This window comes from Lontra canadensis, unplaced genomic scaffold (genome assembly GCF_010015895.1).
Source record: "Lontra canadensis isolate GAN:19392208 unplaced genomic scaffold, GSC_riverotter_1.0 scaffold1, whole genome shotgun sequence".
NCBI lineage: Eukaryota > Metazoa > Chordata > Mammalia > Carnivora > Mustelidae > Lontra > Lontra canadensis.
The window spans coordinates 9,727,512-9,750,183 of record NW_022630995.1 but is presented as its reverse complement, the minus strand read 5'-3'; the positions used below and the strand labels follow the sequence as shown (position 1 = coordinate 9,750,183).

At 43.0% G+C, this 22,672-nt stretch overlaps 1 protein-coding gene across 1 annotated transcript in view; it reads right to left on the bottom strand.

Annotated features, from left to right (window-relative positions):
* Positions 1-1,237: 1,237 nt before the first annotated feature.
* Positions 1,238-22,672, bottom strand: part of ADAMTS3 (ADAM metallopeptidase with thrombospondin type 1 motif 3) — a 248,705-nt gene continuing 227,270 nt past the window's right edge. Inside the window, exons 18-22 of the mRNA XM_032842910.1 lie at positions 17,864-18,029; positions 14,993-15,125; positions 11,173-11,380; positions 9,367-9,484; positions 1,238-3,956 (exon numbers count right to left, since the gene is read on the bottom strand). Coding sequence (XP_032698801.1) covers positions 3,415-3,956; positions 9,367-9,484; positions 11,173-11,380; positions 14,993-15,125; positions 17,864-18,029 — 1,167 coding nt within the window. The 3' untranslated portion in view covers positions 1,238-3,414. The remainder of the gene's footprint in view (positions 3,957-9,366; positions 9,485-11,172; positions 11,381-14,992; positions 15,126-17,863; positions 18,030-22,672) is intronic.

Genomic DNA, 22,672 nt, shown 5'->3' with positions numbered 1-22,672 from the left:
AATTGTAACACATACTTTTTGGTTGTCCAAGCTTCGTCATTCTTCAAGTGATTTTTTTTATATCATATATTTAAGCAGCTTATCATGATAAGTTATGTTTAAAGGAATAACTTGATATTTTTGCAAAGTATATTGCAAATATATGGAAAACATTTTATTTGCTAATAATCTGGAGCATTATTTCACTACTGGCCATTTGCACAGAAATAGAGAATTAGTAGTCTTTCTTTAGTTTGACTACTTATTGTTTGTGAAGGGAGGGCGGACATAGCTAAAATTTTCCAAAACCGTTGACTAGAGATAATTTTTAATGAGTTTGTCCCTCCTATTAATTTTAGAACCCAAAGTGGTTTTTAGATTCCTCAAACTATGTTCTTTACCGCCATTAACGGGACTCAGTGACCATGATTCAAACCAGCTGTGGTTTGAATCACAAACCTAGAGGAAATCACCCTAGAGGAAAGCTATGGTTTGGTCACATGATGAAGATGAGGAGGAGGATGGGGACAATATAAAGGCAATGATGATACTTAGTACTTATTGAGAGCTACTAGGTGTCAGCCCCACGCTAACAACTTTACTTTCTCGTTTCTCACAGTAATTATGCACTGATGTTTGACAGTCCTGCCTCCCATTTTAAAAGATGAGGAAACTGACATTAAGTCTGGTTACCCGGGGTCATTCAGGTATAGAGGTACAGGTGCAATTCAAACCTGCCTTTGCCCTTTAAACTGACCATGGCAATCTAGTGCCTCCCCGTGACATAAGCAAAGCCCCCCCCCCGGCCCCCCCCCCCGCCTTGATGCCCTGCTTCATCCCTCACTCCTGAGTTAGGTGTCACGTAGTCCCCCAAGTCCTCGGGGAATAAGCGTTCTAAAGCTGTTGGACAGCTTCTCTTTAAAAACCACTCTGGGGCTGCACATTCAGAAGATAGAAGTCCCCCTTCCCATCCTTGTACATCCCAGCATTATTGCCCTTTGCTCTCTGCATCTTCATAGCTCTGCGGGATGGATTTAAGCACAAAGCCACCGCTCCTAGTCTCTCTCTTCTATGATTGAAAAATGTTATGATACACCTTGGTGTGAGGCTAGGAAACACTGTCACTTTATTTGAGCCTCTTCAGAGAAAGTCCAAGGAGCCAATGAATTTGACACTATTTGAGCTTGGTAGGAGGAAAGAAAAGTTTCCATTACTCAGTAATGAACCTAATGATAGAATCTAGATAGAGCCAGGTCTATATTTTGTTAACATTTTATTGCTACGTGCTCCCAATACAACAAACAGCATCAGTAGTGTACACTCGGATAAAAAGGGAGTTTTTAGCTTCACAGAAAAGGAAGCTCGAAGATGAGAAGTAGAAGAAATATGTACATCTTCATGGGAGGTGTATGTGTGTGACCGTCTTTCTCTGCATTCTCCTGTGGACCAGATGTGTACATATGCAAGCAAACTAGAGAGAATTTCATTCTGGGGAAGCTTTCAGGGAAAAAAAAAAATGACTCCTACTTGAGGATCAGAGGTTGTTTTTCTGTCTGGAATTCAGCTTATTCCTTTAAACTTTAAAAGCCTTGCGTGAAGTAGCAGATTCTTTAGTGGTAGAGAGTCAGTAGGTGAAGCTGAGTTTACTGTGGCTAAAAGGCAAACGTCCTCGCACAGACTGTGCTCGGAGAGGCTGACATGGCTCGAGTTCGTTTGCATAATACAGTTCAGGAACTGACCTCAAGAACATTGCGCTCACAACACTTTTTTTTTCTTTTAAGTATTTACCTCTTTCATATACTTAAAAAAAATGTTTCTAATTCCCTTTTTCATTAAACAGCTATCTGGATCTATACTATTTAAGGTTCCATCCAAAGGGAAGAAGTCAATAACTTTGTATCAGCTCCTTTAAAAATGCAAAAAGTTTGCATGACGTCAAATTTTGTTTCATATTAGCTCTTTGATTTGATTGCCGTTGTTTGCTTAAATTTCTCCTCCAGGCACAAAATGTGCATCTCTAATTATGTCTCTCTAGTTTACCAAAATATGTCATTGATATTAGCGTAAATATTTAGTACATAAAAATACTATCAAGAAAAAAAAATCGACTTTTAATAAATATCTTCAGTTCTGAATTCTATATACAAGTACTTTACATCTACTCCCTGGAGAGAGCATTTCTGGCTTCACTGTGAGCAAGGTGACCACTGACATAAATTACTAGCACATGATTGCAGTCAGATGCACTGTGGTTGTGAACATTTGAATAGGGACCATGCAGAAAATAAATATTGCGACCACGGACAAATACTTTCTTGAATCTTCCTCCAAAGCCCCAAAGCCCTATTACACTCAGGTGTCAATTCTAGTTCGATGATGCTTTTCTCAGCTACCAACACACAAGCAAATTATCTCGAAACATTCTTCTTTTGTTACTATTACAGTACATTGAGTATAACTGTTTGCATATGTCAACAAAGGGAAAAGAAAAATCAGCCTAAGAACACAGGACACTGCAGTGGTGTCTACTGAGATCCTGATAAGAGGGTTTTCATTTTGGCTTGCCCAGGCTGACTCACTAGTCTCTGGCCCGGTGACCACTAGTAGCCTAACAGATCTTTCCTCATCTTTGTTATTTAAAAAGTGGGAGGTAAGGGGGAAGCTGGGATCTGTATAACCACAGCATTATATGATTTTTCTTTTTCTGTTACTCAGGTATCACACTGTTGATCGCACAACACCACACAACAAAAACCCTTTGGACTGTCAGTAGCTACAATTCCAACTTCTTGTTCATAATATTCGGCTTCGGAAATCGACCCATAGCACGTCAAATAAGGCAGTACTCAACAACAGGCACCCAAACATCCAGAAATGTAATGTAGTAAACAATGGTTTGAGAACACATCTCTTAAAATAATACTGATTTCTGCAATATACAATATTTACACAACAGCTGCAAATTCGCTCATACAATACTTCTAATATAGATAAATAGGAATACAAGTCTAAGAATGTTTTGCTCCATTTCCAAAATATTTCGTTAAAGTGTAAACTGTTGGCTCCTCTTTATTTTTAGTGTAACTTCTTAAAAAAAAAAAAAAAATCCGCCGATATACAGAATTGGTTCCAGGCCCTCTGCTGCATTAGAGAGGGACCGACACCCTTAGCAACTTACTTTCCTTCTATTAATAATCTTTGGTGCTTTCTTCCGATGACTTCTGGCAAAGGAGTCAATGCAGAACAAGAGGTGGATGAAAGCAACTAGAAAGTGAACCAGCACTTTTCGCTCTTTGCTCACGGACAAGACGAGCTGACAGTTACGGAGATTTACTTTCAACACGGGGACTGGACTCGAAACCAGCCGTGCGCACCGCAGGGAGAGGGAGCCTGTCCGGGTTCTGCTCTGCTTTCTGGCCTTCGAGGTTCGCTTTCTCATCTTTCCAAAGCGGCCGATCTGACCGGACGTGTCTTGTCAAGGATTTTGTCATCTTTCCTTGAGCTTCTGGCCTGAGAAGCAGCACCCAGGGACTCGCTGACCACGGGGAGGCGGGCCGCGGCCGCTTCTGCGGGGGAACTGAGCGGGCCGCTCCTGGTGGCCGGGGACACCAGTCTCAGAGTCTTCCCCCCCGCTAGCGGAGCTCTCCTCTGGGGCAAGTTAGCACCATTGGGTTTACTGTGTGGCCTGGGACCCCCCGCCGCAGACAGCCTGCTCAGAGATGGCTTCCTCTCGGCAGGGGGCTCCGAACGGTGAGGAACCGAGGACGTAGGCATCAGCAGAGATCCAGGGAGGTCGCTAGGGTTAAAGACAGCATCGCCGTGAGTTTCAGCAGCTTCTGGAAGGTACGGTGGTGGCAGGGTGCTGCTGCGCTTGCTACACGACTCACAACACAGCTTGTTATAACCCGGTATGGAGCAGTATCGAGCCAGCACCTCCATCTGACAGAAGATGGACTTGTCTCCCAAACACGGCTCATCTGCAGAGAATAAAAGAAGACAGGATGAAACATACATCTAAGCAGAACAAAAGGGAGAAACGGAAATTGTTTCAGAATATAAAAAATTTTAAGTAGAATCCGACATGAATTGGAGTTGTCCAAATGAGACTTTGCATTAAAAATGTGAATGTCAGGGGCACCTTGGTGGATAAGTGGGTTAAAGCCACTGCCTTGGCTCAGGTCATGATCCCATGGTCCTGGGATCGAGTCCCCCATCGGGCTCTCTGCGCACCAGGGAGCCTGCTTCCTCCTTTCTCTCTCTGCCTACTTGTGATCTCTGTCTGTCAAATAAGTAAATAAAAATCTTTAAAAAAAATGTGAATGTCAGTGGTGAGAGTGGGAACTGGCACAGCCACTGTGGACAACAGCACAGATACTCCTACAAAAATTAAAAATATAAGCACCATATGATCTGGTAAGTCCCAAAAGCAGGTATCGGAAGAAAATGAAAACACTCTTTCGGAAAGATACACACACCCTCATGTTGACCGCAGCCTCATTTGTAATAGCCAAGATACGGAAAAAACTTAACTGTTCGCCAACGGATAGATGAATGGATAAAGAAACTGTGGTATATGTATATAACGGAATATTATTCAGGTATAAAAAAGAATGAAATCTTGCCATGTACAACATGGATGGACCCTGACCATTTTACGTTAAATGAAGTAAGTCAGACCGAGATGGACAAAGCACACGGTCTCCCTTGTATGTGGAATCTAGGGACAAAAGCTCCTTGATACAGCGAACAGATTGGTGGTTGCCAGTGGCAGGGGTTCGGGAGGGGGTGAAATGGGTGAAGGGGGTAAAAAGGCAGAAATTTCCAGTTGTAAGTGTCATGGGCATGTAATGTACACATGGTGACTACAGTTTATCAGTTTATAATGCTGAATTGCATATTTAAACACTGCTAAGAGAATAGATCTTAAGCGTTCTGATGGCAAGAAAAAATAATTTTATAATTATACATAGTGATAGACATTAACTAGACTTAAGGTTGTGATCATTTTACAACATGTAAAAATATCAAATCATTATATGGTACACCTGAAATTAATATGTTGTATGTCAACTATATCTCAATAAACAAATATGAACATTTAGATAAATTCACTGAAATATGCAGTCTTTTTCTCTGCAAAGCACTTGAAGTGCTCCATCAAGTCTGCACACTTAAGGTACTTTTCTCTTCCTAGTAGGAACCTACATATGGTTTTAGAATGAGAATATAGGATTCATTTTGCCACAAATATTTTTTAGTATATAAAGGGACATCTCTCTCTCTCTCTTTTTTTTTTTGACTTTATAGTATTTCCGGCTTTCTAATAGATTAGTGTCTACATTAAGTTAAAATCAAAATAAATCCTGGGGCACCTGGGTGGCTCAGTTGGTTAAGCGTCTGACTCTTGATTTCGGCTCAGGTCATGATTTCAGGATCTTGAGATCAAGCCCAGCATCAGGCTCCACACTCAGCGGGAAGTCTGCTTGAGATTCTCTCTCTCTCCCTCTGTCCCTCTCCCTTGCTCTCTCTCTCTCCAAAATAAATATATAAATCATTAAAAATAATAATAATAAATAAATAAATAAAAAGCAAAATAAATTCTAAGGACCTGTTGGAACAAATTAAATCTTAAAAACGTATTACTGAAAGAAAAACCAAGGTAACATCCACAGTCAATGCAACAGTTTCATTTTTACTACAGAATATTCTCAGACTATTTATTATTTGAAAGCATAAATTTGGGTAAAGTGAGCCAACTTTCTTTTGAATCATTCATAGTTTTTAAATTCAATTTGACTGAATTGATAACACTTTAAAAAGTACTAAAGTGACACTCATAAAACAGCTGATACACGTGTGAGCACACTCTTTTTATCATCTTTAAATTTTTCAAAGTATAGGTTATAAGAATTAGATTTCAAAAACTCCAAATGTTGAGCTCATGGACACATGAATTTATATTTGTTTTCAGCCATTTTAGGGCACATCTCATGCAGAGTCCACGAACACGGTGCCACAAAGAGATACTAATCCTATGCCGGATCCGTAAACACAAAGAATTGGAAACTGTGGCACTTACGTACTAGAATCATTTAAAATTACAAAGTATTATTGGGTCATGCTTCACGGCTAGGTAAGGAACCTGTATATAAATTGCCAAGGAAATTAAAGAATCTTTCTTTCTAAGGTTTGAAAAAAAATGACAGTCAGTTGGCAAGACCAAGAGAGAGCTAAAATTACCACCTACATCTGTTACTGATTACCAATTCTAAAATTAATGATAAAACTATCCATTAGAGTAATAGCATGTCCCCTTCCCAAATTTTGGAATGACCTGTGTTTGTCTGGCATTTACAGATCTACTAGATAGAATGACACATCTGAATATTGCATATTAGCTAAGGTAATCATCTAATTATGTTGTGAATGTCTGCATGTCACATTAATGGGTTTCTCCTCAAATACCCTTATTATTTCTGAATTACTTTTTCTATGCCTGTATCTTAAAATAAGGATATTAATTTCTTCTTCCTGTATGTTTAAGGCTCTAGGCCCTGTGATGAGAGGACTTTATTTGACCCTGTACTCTCTTTTCCGTCTGACCCCAAACCCCCTTTCTGTGGCTCAGCTCAAAGCATGACCTCATCTCTCTGTGTTAGAGAAGGAGCTCCTGTATGAGTCCCCCCTCTGTGTGAGCACCTCGGCACTGCAAGAACTAGTTCACAACATGGGTCTAGTTAGGGCCGGACAGAATATGCTTCCATATAGAGGAGGAAAAGGATGAGATATTCCGAGAAAAAAAATTGATAAGACCATAGGGATACATTCACTTTATGGCAATTTGTCTCAGGTTAGATGGGAAGAGTTTAATAGCAACAAAGAAATAGTACAATCAAAATGGGGCTTAGGGAAAGGATTCACATGACAAAATCAATCACTAAAATTAAGGAAGCTTTTGGGCCTTCTTGTTCTATGCCCACATCATTGTAAGAGGTTCAGGAAAAGGGTATGGCATACGGTCTCAAAAAGTCGTTTGATTTTAACTGCAGTTTGAGACCGATGGGAATTATCACTAATTGAAATGTGTGATAGAAACCTATGGCCTTTTAGACCTCACGGAACTGGCTGTCGGGCCTGGATTTCAGAGCAACACAGTAGCTAAAAGATGGTGGAATCCCTAACGTAATTATGCCATCTCATCTGTACCTCTGTTTTACAATTAAAAAGAATTTCTTTTAGCTAAAGGAAGAGAATCAAGCAATTCTTGCTGACAATCGGGCATATTTGCAGAAGCACATGCTTTACCAACCATTAAGAACAATCCAGTCTACTCACAAAATTTTTAGCCTCTTGACAGTAGTACAAATGAGTAAAATATTATCGCAACAGTAAACTTACAGCTTCTCACTGGGGAAAGTTTGTTCCGTTGGCTTTGTCTTGGGTTTTAAACTTTCAAATGTATTTTCCAGAGAAAAATGATTAAATATCTAAGTCCTTTGTCTCCCTCTCATGGCCATACTTGATCTTGCTACCACACATTTCAAATGAAAATTTGTAATGAAATGGTTTATAAAGTTTAAGACTTGACTTGAAATTTAATTAAAAAAGAAAAAAGACATTTTTGAGAGGCAGGGCAGGGAGTTGTGGAGGGTAGGGAAGGAAAAAATGAGACAGGATGGGATCGGGAGGGAGACAAACCATAAGAGACTCTTAATCTCACAAAACAAACTGAGGGTTGCTGGGGGGTGGGAGGGCCGGGAGACGGGGGTGGGTCATGGACACTGGGGTGGGGATGTGCTAGGGTGAGTGCTGTGAAGTGTGTAAACCTGGCGATTCACATGGGGCTAATAATACATTATATGTTAATAAAAAATTTTTTAAAATGTAAGACATTTGATAAAATAGCACCTCATGCCAATGAAAAGTCAAGTTCATAAGTTCCAAGTCTCACTACTGTCACAGCAGCATCCAGTTGTCATTAGGTACAGGCCCAGGAAAATGGCATTTAAGAGGAAGTCTATGATGGCAGAAGTAGGGTGTGTAAGGAAACACCAGAAGGGGAAGGTGCTGTGAGATGGGGAAGAGAGAGAGACAGAGGAAGGGTAGAGAGAGGGAGAGAACAGACAGCAGCTGGCGCAATGGCAGGGGACAAGAAGAAAGAGCCAAACACAGAGAGCACAGACATGGGCGTTGAGAGAAATAAGGAAGGTGAGGAAGACAAGGGACCAAGAGGAGAGAGACAGGAGTGAGGCCGATGAAGGGATAGATATAGACTCAGAGCAGGAGAGAAAGGCAGAGGGACAAGGACGGGGAGAAAGGGCAGGAGGACCCTGAGAAGGAACAAGGCGGGGGTAAAGGACAGACACAGACAGACACGGGAGGTAGAAAGAGGCTGGGGAGGTCAGGTGTCAGGGAAAGAAAGAGGGAAATAAGGGAAAAGGAGAAAGGTAGAGAGAAGGAGAGAGAGAAGAGAAGAAAAGAGGGCAGAAAAAAAGAAAGAGACGGGGATGAGGATAGGGGAATAGGGAGAGAGGGAGAGTGTGGGGGAGGGAAAGAGAGAGAGGGAGGGAGGGAAGGCGGTAGAACCGCACGTGAGATGAGACAGACGCAGAGAAAGGAGCAAGGGGCAGACTGCGGACGACAGCACATCCGAGCCAGGAAGCCAGGCTGCACCAGCACAGGGGACGGGAGACAGAGCACAGTGAGTGCAAATACAGAATGAGGCGGACGACAGAGATGGATGTAGACAGGGAGAGCACAGAAAGGAAGGAAGAGAGACCGTGACAGGGATGGCCGTCATCCCGGACCTATTCCATGCTCCGACAGCAAACGGATACATGGTCTCAGATATGCCCCGCGCCTGCGCTGCGGCAACGGGGGAGGCGAGGCGAGCGTGCAGGCGTGCAAGGCGTCTGTTCTGGAATCCCCCTGCCGAAGGGCTCCTAGAGGGATGGAGAGAGAACGGGAATGGCTTCGCGCGTGGCATTGATCCCCCACATGTGAACCGGATAACTACAGCAAAATATTTCAAACCTTCTGCGGTATTATGCCTTTTACAGTGATGTGAAGTTATAAAGACACAGAGAGAACCTAAGTAGCTTCTGCTAGAAAAACAAATCGACAGCAGCTTCGCAGGCATGACGCGCCCTCAGCCCTGCATCAGCGCCTGACAGGACCCAGGGAGGCCTGGGGGCTCGGAGGCCTCGGGCGTGGGGCACAGCCTCGAACGCGGATCTGGGAGACGACGATTAGGCGCGTGTCTCAGGGGTGTGCTCCTCAGGTTGCTTTTGGATAAGCAAACACTTGCCAGAGCTGGTCCTGAAATGCTGCCTTTTGAGGTGTGAAAACCATGGCCAGAGCAGTGAGACCGACCGGGGTCATACGTACCATGACAGGGCGGCAGCTGACAGGCCCTGACCGCCTCGGGCTTCTCCCCTGCGCAGTGGTCTCCCGCCCTGCACAGGACCTGCCTCGCCTCCGTCCCTTCCCCACAGGTCACGGAGCACTAGGGAAACCAAGGCTACGATTAGAGAGCTTCGTTGCACCAACACCACCTTCCTCCCTGTGGACACACACGTGCACACACACACACGCGCGCCTGCACAGCTCTGGAGTTCCTTCTCTATTTTGTTTTGGAGACAAATAATCACAGGGTCATAGCCTGACAGCATGACAGACCCGCCTGGGCACAGGTCTGCTTCTCCGAGAGCTGGGCTGGTAGCACTTGCCTCAGGGCTGTTGTCAGGACTAAACGAAGGCAAAGGAGACAATGTCTGTAGAGCAGCCGTGTGGGGCAGGCAGGGAGCACGTGACAGGAAAGAAGCCATTAACGTCCTGTTAACACCTGCAAAGTCCCTCAGAATGGTGGTGGTGTCTCTTTCCAGGGAGAGATCCCGTTAATGGCCTTCCCATTCCTTCACCTTCCTTACCGATGGTAGAACTTACTGGCAGGCTAGCTTGGTTCAGTCAACCTCTTTGGAGCTACTGTGATTTTATTCTCATGAAGTAAGTCCGTTAATGAAGGGGTTAATCACTTTCAGGTTAAGTCCAGGATCATCTAAGCTATTGGTCCAGGCAGGAGGAAGAGAGGAGGGACCTACGTTCCAGGTCTCTGAGAGGGAGACTTGAGTTAGCTTTCGGGGCCCATGAAGGTGACCCTCGCTCTCCTGTTCCTTCCTTCCAGGCCTGCTCTCCACTTCCGCCTTCATTCTCTGTCTGCTTGATGAGGCCCTTTCCTCCTCTAAGCTTTTCTCCCGTGGTCTCACGATCCCTCCTTTTGAATCTTCAGGAATACCAAAGTGTGGGATTAGTTCAGGCCACACGACACTGAGTCAGCAAATGAACAAGGACTGGACAGGTCCTGGCTGCATGGTGCAGAGGCAGCACAGAGTCTTCGAGAAGTGTGTGGGCCACTGGCCAGCACGGTCTCTAAGACAAGAGTTACAGTGTCCATCATGAGTGGCCTGCTGGCTGTGGGCCACTCTGGAAGGTCGGGGGAGGACTAGGGGCAAGGCAGCCCCGGGAGGTGGTATTTTGGACACTGGAGAGGAGCCCTAGCGACTGCGGAGGTGGTGAGTCAGGAGGAGGAGGAAGGGCCTTCAGCTGAAAGGTGGGAGATGCCCGTGAGCTCGGTCTTTCTGGAGCAGCAGGAGTTTCTCAAACTGGGACAGAGTTGGAACACAGAGCAACGGGGTAAGAAGAGAGAGCGAGGGCTTATTGTGGTGAGTATTTGCAATATATACAAATATGGAATCATTTCGTGGTACACCTGAAACTGATAGAACTTTATGTCAATTATGCTGGGAGAAATAAGAGGAGGAGGAGAGGGAGAAGAAGTGTCACCCATGCGCCAAACGGGGCAGGGCCCCGCAGTCAGTCAGGTGTTTGGAATTCATCCCGCGGGAATGGTGTGACGTCAACCAAGATATGAAATAGAAAACCAGTCCCCTTTAGATGTCACAAAACACCCACATGTGGTGGCCCCTACCGAGTCATCCTAACTGCAAGCCCTGTTTTCAAATCCTGTTTCCTGGCACCTCCAGGAGCTCAGGGATCACAAAGTCTGTGGTCGCATCTGTGGAGTCGCATCTCGACTCACACAACGCCTCCCGGATACATGTGCCCAACTCGAATACGCAGTGCACGCTTCCGCACACGCACACACACGCTCGCACGCGGGAGTCGCACGCCCACCTCGTTCCAGGGCCCCGTTTTCCAGTGGGAGGGGCAGGGCACGCGGTTACAGGGCCGCCGGTTGTCGGGCCGCTCGGCGGGGCAGTACTTGCTGTGCACTGAGCGGTTGGTGCCGTCGTGGAGTGGCTGCAGGCAGCGCACGGTGCGGAGCTGGTAGCCGGAGCTCCCGCAGGTCTTGGTGCAGTGCTCCCACTCCTCCGCCACCCAGCTGCGGGGGAGAGGGGGACACGGTTAGACGCTGCCGCTGCCACTGCACCCTCTGGTTCTGCACCCCAGGCCTTCCCTGCTCCCTGAGTGAGGGGCAGTGGTGGGGGGTGGAGGGGAGCTGGGGAGGGTGCAGAGAAGGAGGGGGGGTGTGGGGAAGGAGGAACAGACTCCGCTCAGGAAGCAGTTTCAGAAAGAGGGATGCATCCACCCTGTCCAAAGTCTGAGCATTTTCTAATAGCAACAAGCCTGACACTTCTATGTTTAATGAGTGGGTATTTTTCTGCCCCCTCCCCCCAACCTGGAAACTTCTTTATCGAAAGGATGATCCACTGACAGAAGGTTCCTGAAACTCATCTTAAGTTTGCCAGGTTAGGTTTGGGCAGGATGGCCGTTTTCAGAAACACACCAACTCGCCCTCAGCCACCCTGCCTCATGGTGTTAAACACGTGAAAGGAAACTAAGAAAGGCCATGCATCAGGTACTTGTGACACAAACTGCTTTGGGGGCTGCTGCCTTTCCATGAAATCCCGAGTTTCTTCAGGTTTTAAGATTCTAACTGAGATGACTGTTCCATTTCTACAATTGGCCCCTGAAAACGCTGCCTGAGTTATCTGTCCTACCAGGAAAATTCAGTTCTTCATATCGGCCATTATGAGGCCCAACAAAAATGTAAAAGGTAGTGTGCACCCGGGGCTTGAATGCACCTGACAGATTTCTAAAAAAATATTTTCAAAAAGAGTTCCCATGGACCATTCCCCAATTCTGTGTTGATGTCAATGGCCCCAGCACTTTCCACATCAGCTGTGGCTGTGTTATTAGGGAGAGGTCTCCGTGACATGTGGCTACATGTGGTCCCAAAAGGCTGTCCCAGGTGATTCTGTCTGGTTCCACAATCTGTCAGAATGTAATTGAGGCATACTCTTTATCCTTTCTAGAGTTACTTTCCCTCTGCATTTTTTTTTTCTTTTCATAGATATGGGGCACCGAGACCTAACAATGCTAAAACCTTGGTAGTCTTTGGTATCTCCAGTTTAGGTTGGCTTTCGCTCGTCAGACTGGCAGTAGAAGGTACTGTGGCAACTGAGCAATGGTAAAGCCCTCAACAGTAACTCTCATTTGAAGACAGATATTAAGTGAGAAGTATACATTTCATAGTCACAGATACTCCTGGTTAACTTTATTCCCTCCTAAAATTCCTAGAATGACAACAAAGGGGAATAAATGGCATAAATCCACAAAGGTTAAAAAAATAAATTGGATAGAATGCCCCCAAAGATAATTCTGGAACCTGGAAAGCAGTGGGACATGTGGCTACCAGCTCAGCAGACCTAAGAGGGATGCATTTTAAATCAGCTATGGAAGTTGGTAAGCGGACTAACTTGGCAGCAGAGCTCCAGGAATGTGCTGGATTGGGGCCACAGGTAAAAGTGTGCACTGGGAAACTGGGTGAAGGTAGGGCTGAAAAGAGGGGACTGAGGAAAAGTCTGTGTGGAAATAGTTCCACCTCCTGCTCCTTATCTCCGCTGGCTGATTGCCCCTCCTCTAATGGAGCACAGGGTCTAACATTTATCCTCTGTAGAAGATGAACCAGAGTTTTCGCTTGTGGACAACAGACATAGTCAAGAGACAACAGAGAAAGAGACCAGAGTGAGAACAGGGGGTTAGGTAAGATTCCACGTATGGAATGGTGAAGATGACCCTGGTCATACACACGTATATGCAACTTCCAGAACAGCTGTTAAATAGGCCTGTGCTCTCTAGGCAGGTGATAGATTCTACTCTTTGAAATCTGATCATTTCATAAAAAAAGACCTAAATATACATTGAGGGTCTTCTAACGAAATAGCCCAGCCAGCTTGTCCAACAGTGAAGCCACCAGCAAGCAAGTCTTGACTATAAGGCAAGCTTTCAAGCTTCCAAGAAGCCTTTGAACACTGTATTCTTCAGTAGAGACAGAAAAGCCTCTAACACAAATCATGGGGGCGGAAAAAAGAAACAGAGGAAAAGAACTCAAAAGCAATAATGCATGAAAAAGAAAATAATCTTTAATATAAAAGGGATAAAAGAATATATTAACACCAGTGAAATGAGCATCAAAGGCCTTAACAAGGAACATGTGAGGAACAAAACAGAGTGCTTGGATATTAAAGTGCTCTTGGATACTAACACAGTAGTAAAAAAGAAAAATTTAGGAAATAGAGCAATAAACAATAGATGAGAAAAGAAAAGAAAATTAGATATCCTTAAGAATCCTAACTACAAATATCTTAGAAAAAAATACTGAAAAAAGAGGGGAAATATTTCAAAGAAAAAACACAGGAAAATGTCCCAGAGATGAAAGATACTGGTTTGTGTTCTAAAAAGTCTTTGAGTACATAGCATGACGCATGAGAAAAGTAGAGCATCAAGGCAGTGCCATTGCTGTGACATTTCAGGACATTGGGAACAAAAAGAAGACCCTACAAACTTTGAAGGACAAAAACAGAAAGCATTGAGAAACAGGATGTCCGATGACTTTTCAACAGCAACACACGAATCTAAAAAACAATGGAACAATGGTTTCAAATCCTGAAGGAAAACACATTATGGTTTGGAATTTTATGGGTGTGTCCCAATCATGAAGAGTGAAAGAAGAAAGACTTCCTATATACCCTTACACTTTAATCTCTAAGCTACATTTCTTAGGTGTATGAGAATTTTTTAGCCACAAATTTTCACTTTGTATCTACATTTTTCATGAAGCTACTGGAAGACATGGTCTACCAGGACAAAGGAATACATGAAAAGAAAAGAAGACAAAAAAATGCAGGAAACAGGAGAACCGATGCAAAAGAGAGGCCGGAGGAATATCTTGGAAAAGGTAAAAAGACATTCCAGGACGAACAGAAGTCCGGGACAGAGCTGGAACACACAGAACTGTCTGAGAGGTATCTCTCAGACGTTGCAAGTGACAGGATATTTGAGTGTTTAGTATTTACGGAGACCGATACTCACAGAAGACAGTATGGGGGTGAATTAGTGAAAAGTAGGAGGAAACAAAGCATAAAAATCAAAACCTTAATTAATTCTAGAAGAAAAAAAGTTTCACAAGGAAAGACCAGCTAAGTGAGCCACCTATTAAGACAGATGGAAGTTGTTAAGATAATATAAACTCTGAAGATTAATATCAGTAAAATTAGGTTATAACAATACTGGAAATACTGGGGATGAGAGAAGTCTGGGCTGTGTGTATCTGGGGAAGGATTATAAAAAAAATGCTAAACCTTTCACTTTCCACCTTGGAAAATCAATATACATAATATCCAAACCCCCTCACCCCCAAAAATCAAGGAGATGCAAACACATTTTACATAGAGAATTGGAAACAAGGAGTTACTAGATATCCAAAGCAGCCTTATAGCAGCTGGAACATGGTTGTATTTGAGGAGCAGGAATACAGTAAAGGGCAGGTGAACTGCAGCTTCCAATAATTCCTGTGCAATGCCTTGGACTATTTAAACCAGATACGTTTATTAGCTTTGACTAAAAATGAAATTAAAACTGAAAAGAACTAAAGACATTTAAATCCCTGTCACGTTGTGCTCAGGATATGATAGTTAAAATGACCGCTTACAGTGGATGTGTACACTCTTGAATATTGCACATTCTTCTAATAGGTTTTGGCTTCTTGTTGACCTCACAGAAGCTGCGGTGAACCATCTTATTATCACTTTTTCTACGGCATCCGTATTTAGTGTACTGGAAACCTAGGAAAGGAAACACATTTCTTTGGATTTACTCACTTACTCATTCTGTTATATACTTGGTTGTTTAGTCATTCATTCAACAAACATTGCCTGAGGACATAGAGGAGGCGAGGCACTGTTGGAGCCACTGAAGGTCCAGAAGTCAATTAAATAAACAAAATCCTGAACTTTTCAGGGCCTACATTTAATAAAGAGTATAAATGATTAAATAGCAGTCGTGCATGGGCCAATGAGCTAGACCCCTAAACACACACAGTCTAATGTGAGGGACAGATTAGACAACCACTGGGACAATACCCAGTGACACAGGCTTTTAGAGAGTTAGGCACATCATTTCCTATAGAGGGCGCCAAAGGAACACAGAGGGGAGGGTCTCAGCCGGCAGAGGGGCAGGGGCTGCTTACAAGACCTGCGCTTCTTGACCGGAATCTTGAAGTTCAAACAGTGCCGGGTAAAGGGAACGGAGCAGAGAAGACTCCAGGAGAAGGAAATGACATGTTAAAAACGGAAGGTCTGTTGGAACGGCTGAGGTTTCCTCTGTGAGTGGGGTAGGGGATAGTAAAGAATCTAATCCTAAAAGCCTTGCGTGCCAGACTAGTGTTTGGACTTATCTTGGCGGTCACAGAGAGTTTTCGACCGTCTCCCCACTCACCAACCCTGACATCTGTAAATAATTAATTAATTAAAAAATTTTTAAAAATGTTTTAAACCTACAAAAATGTTGTAAGGAAAACACAATGCACATTTGTCATACTTGCATCTAGATTAACCTTGTGTTATGTGTCACCATATTTGAGGGCATACGTATAATTTCACATATGTAATAACTTAATTATCATATGCAATATACATAATATACATAAAATTTTGCCAAACCCTTTGAGACTAAGTTGCTGGCATCCTGATCCTTCCCTGGCAAATACGTCAGCATACTGCCCATCACAAGCACATCTCTCACATAGTTCTTACAACCAGAATATTTAACGCAGATATAGTACTATTATCTAATATACAGACCAAATTCAAAATTTGCCCGTTGCCCCTATTGTGTTCTTCTTGGCAATGTGTTTCCAATCAACGATTATGTGGTGAATTTAGCTGTCACAGCATTAAGCAGGAATAGTTTCTGGGCCTCTTTTTTATCTTGAGTATTTTTGAGGCGTACAGGCCATTTGTTTTGTAAAACACCCCATAGTTTAGGTTTATTTGCTTCCTAACGATTAGACTCAGTTATCCACTTTTGGCAAGAAAGCTACACAAATGATGCTGTCTCTGGGACACACAGTAGGAGGCTACAGCATTTAAATCACGCAAATGCTCTAACTCTACTCATTCGGACATTCATTCATTCATTCATTCATTCATTCAAGATTACCCTGGAAATAAAGGAAGAGAAGAAAATCAAATTAGTTGACTAGTTAAAAGACTCCTGGAATAATCTTCCCTTCCAAAGTCATGAGGGAAACCTGGTGAGGAAGGAATAAATGTGGTAGATATTAAAAAGGTGTGTCTCACAAATCTTGTAACCAAGCAGATGCTGAGGGAGCAGCAAAAGGGAAGATTCCAATTAAACACGTATTTTGTAATGGATTGTCATTTTAAATAATTAAAAACAGCATATGTCCCCTCCACCTCCAAAAAAGAAAAAAAAAAAAAAGCCCCTTTAAAAATACATCCTTGGGACGCCTGGGTGGCTCAGTAGGTTAAGTGTCTGCCTTTGGCTCAGGTCATGACCCCGGGGTCCTGGGACCGAGCCCTGCATCAGGCTCCCTGCTCAGCGGGGTGTCTCCTTCTCCCTCTACCTCTGTCTGCTGCTTGGCCTCTCTCTCTCTCTCTCTCTCTTTCAAATAAATAAATAAATAAATTCTTAAAAAAAAATAAATAAAAATACACCCTTGAATTTAGAATTATAAAATAAATCATTGACACATGCATTCCCTGCTCTGAATCATTTTTTTGTTCTCCGTTACTCAGCATCATGACTCAGCCTTTTGCCTTGTCCTGCATGTTGGGGAAAACTCCCTGTAGGGCAGCTCAGTTCTGGAGCATTCATTGTTCAGAAGTGAGGGAATGGATGAAATGAGAAACTGAAAAACTCCAGGAATGGCTTAATGGATTTACTTGAGCAAGAGCAGAGAGGCAGCACAAGGGAGTAAGACGTGTAGCCAGAGGCCAGACCGCTGGGTCTGTATCTTAGGGTCTGGGGAAATGACTTCTCTTCCCTGTTCTTCAGTTTTCCAATCAGTACAACAGAGATCATCACAGTGCTGACCTCACAGAGCTATTTTGAGGGCTCATGCACTAATACAGAGAACATTTAAAACAGTACCTGCTACCTGGTACAACTAATAGCTCTTTTATTACCATCACCGATAGAAAAGAAATGCACAGCAAAAGTGGAGGAGAAGAAAGGCCAGAACCACAGGACACTGCATTTGGGAGAATCTGGGAAAACTCAAGTCATTAAAGGGACCAGCAGATGAATATGAGACAAAAAGAAGACGGCAAGGAAAAATGGCAAGAGGATTTTGAGAAACGGTTGAAAACCGTTGTTAGGAATGGACGCCTATCCTTTGTAGATTGAGATTTCAGTAAAAATGCTTTGTACTTATGTTTTGGTTGTTATGTTTGGTATTTCTCAGATTGTGGCCTCAGTGAGAGGCAATCTTTAAGGTAGAAGCACTGGAAACGGCCTCCTATGAATTACATTGAACGTACTCAACGTGGTCAATTGTTACCTCCACCACAGGGTTTGGAACACTGAGACCAACTCTTCAAAGCCCATTCAAAAGTATCTAATTCTTCCTGGATGACATTGTTGCTGCTGATTGTAGGTGCGGAATCTTCATGAATGATGTACTTATACGTCAGGCTGGAGTGGGTATCGTTGTCTTGAGGTATGATCTAATGGATACATGACATAGACAGGTAAGTCACCTGAAGGGGCTTTATATTTTCAATAAAAATCAACTATTTCAGAACAGTCATCTTATTAAAACTGGAAAACTTTTGGGGCATCCGGGTGGCTCAGTGGGTTAAAGCCCTGTCTTCGGCTCGGGTCATGATCCCAGCATCCTGGGATCGAGCCCCGCATCGGGCTCTCTGCTCAGCAGGGAGCCTGCTTCCTCCTCTCTCTCTGCCTGCCTCTCTGCCTACTTGTGATCTCTATCTGTCAAACAAATAAAATCTTTAAAAAATAAACTGGAAAACTTTCAAGCAGTTTCTAAAAATATGTTTCTATCAACTAAATTATAAGGATGCCCTGTTTAACAACCATAACAAAAAAAGATGTAAACCTATAAAACTTTGACCATAAAAAATATAAAAAATAGAGGTATAAGAGTTTACCTAATAAAAATAATAAATTTCCAATTAAATTCACTGTGAATTTCCTTAAGTTATGTATCTCCTTTCTGCATTTGAAAATTATTCTTTAAAGTAACTGTTTTGTCATGATGATGAAGACAATAATGTTCCCTCCAGAAAATGTACACGTTATGGAAAAACACAAAGAAAATAAAAAATTACCATGATTTTGCTAAATCAGAGAAAACCAAAATCACGTCTGTCGTTTTGCAGTATATCCTCAACATATTTGCATATTGTGGTGTGTGTGGTGTGTGTGTGTGTGTGTACACACATACATACTTTCTGGCTTTGCTTATTTCACTTAATGAATCATGTACTATTTCCCAAGACAGTAAATCTTCTTTGAAAACATACTTTTCAGTGTCAGTACAGTGCTTAACCCTAAAGGGAGTATGCATTATTCAGCCATTCACTTGTTAATAAATACTAGTATTGATCGGAATTTGTCCCCCGCTTTGTGATTTCTGATTTTCCTTATAAACGGTACAAGTGCTTTTACAGTTCTTAGAACACACTGATGAATGGCCCCTCAGAATAGTCAGAGCACTCATTTCTTTCATAATGAGAGTCTATGAAAGTGGCCCATTCGGCACTACATACTATGTAATTTTCATCTTTGTTAATTGAATGGGCAAAAGACTGTTATTCTAATTGTTATTTATTTGATAAACAGTAAAGTTTAATTTTCCTGGTGTATTAGTCACTAGTTTTCTGCTTTCATCCTGCCTTCTTTTTTTATTGGTAAACAGATCTTTTTTCTAAATGACTGCAATATGACATAAGGACATTAGTCCTTCTTTTATAGTAATAAGCATTGCAAATACAGGCTCAGGTGGTTTGTTTGTTTGTTTGTTTTTGTCCTGTAATATTGTTTATGGCAATGTACTTTTTTTTTTTTTAAGTAAGCTTTTATCAACCTCCCTGCACTAGCTCTTCTAGGATTATATCAGTTACATGAAGGGAAAAAAGCATGTGCAATTTACTAGTATCTTAAACTAAGCTTTCAGAAATGGCTTTTGTTTGAGAAATCGAGTAATATTAAACCCACTAGTAGGAAGGATTTGGTTATCTGGGTTCTTGTGTCTGTTTTTCCCCTAGTGTTTGTTTCTAAAGCAACGTTACAAATCAAGCACTGAGCCCTAGACTCTAGCCAGAGACCTAGTGTTTCCAGCCCCAGACAGGTACCGCCATGGTCCAAGGCTCCCAGCCTGGGGTTCCAGCCCTTTAGAGAGGAAACGAAAGGCCATGGTGATACAGCACTGCTTGTCCAGAGCCCCGCCGTCCTAGCTACACATCTCTCCTTCTGTCTCTAGCTCACTTGTTCCCTGCGGTCACCCTATCAGTGGACGAAGCCCGGAGGGAGGCTAGCATGGAGGTGACGGCAGGGCTCTGAGGCCAGATGCCTGCGCCACTAGAGAAGACTGCAGTGTAATCAGACGAGTGAAATGGACCCTCTCATCTCCAACCATCCAAACTTAATACAATTTTGATTATTGCATATTTTTGCTATAAAGTTATATAACCTATGAAGCAGAATGACAGTCAGAAATAAACCCACAGAAACATGAACAACTAATTTTTGACAGAGGTGAGAAGATCACTTCATGGAAAAAAGACCTTTTTTTTCAACAAATGGTACCAGAACAAATCACTGTGGTGGCTTTAAAAATGTGTCTGCAAACTCTTTAATACTTTTCCTCTCAAGGACTAGGGCTCAATTCCTCTCCCCTTCAGGGTGGGTTGGACTCAGTGACCTGCTTTCAGCAAACAGACAACGGCAGCATGGATGGGATGTTCCTCCCAATATCTGGTTAAAAAAGATGGTCTCTGTCTTGGCTACACTCTGTCACCTGGATCACTCATTCCAGGGGAAGTCAGCCGTCATGTGATAAGGACACTTAAGGAGTTTAAGGAGAGGCTCACATGGTGAGGAATGTAGGCCACCGGCTGCCACATGGGAAAGCCGAGAAGCAGTCTGTTGAGGCCTTCCAACAGCGCTGTGACTGAGCAGGGAAGCAGATGTCCCCACTGGAGCCAACGGCGAACTCATGAGATGCCCTGAGCCACAGCTAGCTGTTTCCGCAGCTCCCAGTGGCCTGACCCACAGAGGCTACGAGATAATAAATGCTGCTTTGTGTTCACCTAACAGGTTCAGGGTAATTTGTTACACAGCAATAGGTAACATGGACATCCACATGCAAAAGCAAGAAGCCAACCTGTCATACAAAATTTATATACAAATCAACTCAAAATGTAAAATATAAAACTTCTGGTAAAAAAAATAAGAAAATGCTTTAACATTGGATTGGGCAGAAATATACATATATAAACATATAAATAAATAAATAAATAAATAAATGTGTGAGAGAGATATATATATATATATCTATATATATATCAATCACATACCAGAATCTTGATCCATTAAAGAAAAAAAATTAATAAATTAGACTTCAGGAGAGTTAAAATATTTTGCTCCGTGAAAGCCACTATTAAGAGAACAAAAAGAAACGATAGACTAGAAGAAAATATTTGACAAGTCATATATGTCATAAAGGACACATCGAGTATATATAAAGAACTCTTAAAATACAACAAAAAAGATAAAACAACTCACTTTAACAATGGGCAAAAGATTTGGACAGACACTTCACCAAACAATTTTCAAAGAAAGAAAAAATGCCCTTGGAATTGAGTGGGGATATTTGGTTTTAAATTAGTATAACATTTTTTTACAGAAAATCTGATAAGTTGCATACAGAATCCAACAATATGTTTCAAACCAGGTAGATGTCTTCGGCTTTCATCCATGAGCCCCGTGAGTACTACAGTGAAGGACAGTGGTCCCTGTGAGAAGAGAAATAGGCCAGGTTCTGGCTTCCTGACAGGGTCAGGTTCTGGGCCCTGCCCAGGGAGCAGGAGTCCCTACCAAGACGGCGGTGTCAGGGAGCTGAGGAGATGGCGAGTGGGCTGTGGAACTTGCAGGCAGGGCCCTAAAGAAGAAGGGGCTGCACGGAAGGGTGGCCCAGAAGCAGCGCACGTCCTAGACGGAAGGCTGTTCTGTGCATGCCCAGGCTGAGTCACCACACTGTGTACAGCGAGTGGCCACTATGGGACTGGGAGCAGGACAGAGACACCCGAGGTCAGGTGGCACTAGGGACACAGGGGTTCTTATCTGGCCAGATGAAACGGCCTCGCTAACACTTCAGATATTCAGCTAAAGCGTCAAAAAGGCCATGCCATAAGCGTAAGGACAAAATTGAAACAGATCAGCCCCAACAAAGGATAAATTAGGCTTCAAAGATCAGGAAGAAATGACAGCCTGTAAAAAACCCCATGGCCTGTAAAGAAGGCGACATAAACCAAATGCCCTACACCTTACCAACTGTAATGTCCAGTATACACTTAAAAAAATTGGAAGAAGCAGGAAAATGTGACTCATAATCCAGGAAAAAAAGCACCCACAGAAGCAGACAACAGGAAGACAGACACAGGACTTAAAGGAAACATTAGACATAATGGTGAAACGGAAATTCTAGGAAAGAAAAGAACACCATGTGACGTGAAAAATTTACCGGATGGGCTCAGCAGCAGATTGGAGACCACATAAGACACAGTCAGTGAACTTGAATATAGCTCAATAGCAATTATCCAAACAGAGAAAAAGTGATTACAGAGGATGGACAAAGCCCAGGAGGCATATGAAACAATTTCAACTGGGTTAGATACGTGTAAATGAGCCCTGGGAGTGAGAGGTGGGGGAAAAGTGCACTTGGTACACAATGAAAAACTCAACCCAAATTTGGTAAAAACAAAAGAACAAAAAACAAAACCAAAAAAAACCCATCGACTCAGATCACCAGGATGCTTGGTGAACCCCAAGCCAGATACAAAGAACACCACAAACTAAGCTTATCACAGTCAAACCGCTAAACAAACAATGAAAAGAAACAAAAAGCTAAAGAGAAAATCTTTCCAGAGCAGCCGGGGAAAGCGGATACGTCACGGGCAGAGCAGCCATAGGAAGGAGGCGGACTTCTCATCATGAATGATGGGCTGTGGAGGGACTGCGTTAGCAAACAGTCAAATAGGGTCAGAAGATCGCTCCGGCATGCTGGCCCCTCTTTTGTTTCTTCACAGCAGGCTGAGAGCCTTTAGTGCAGAAGCCTGCTAGCACC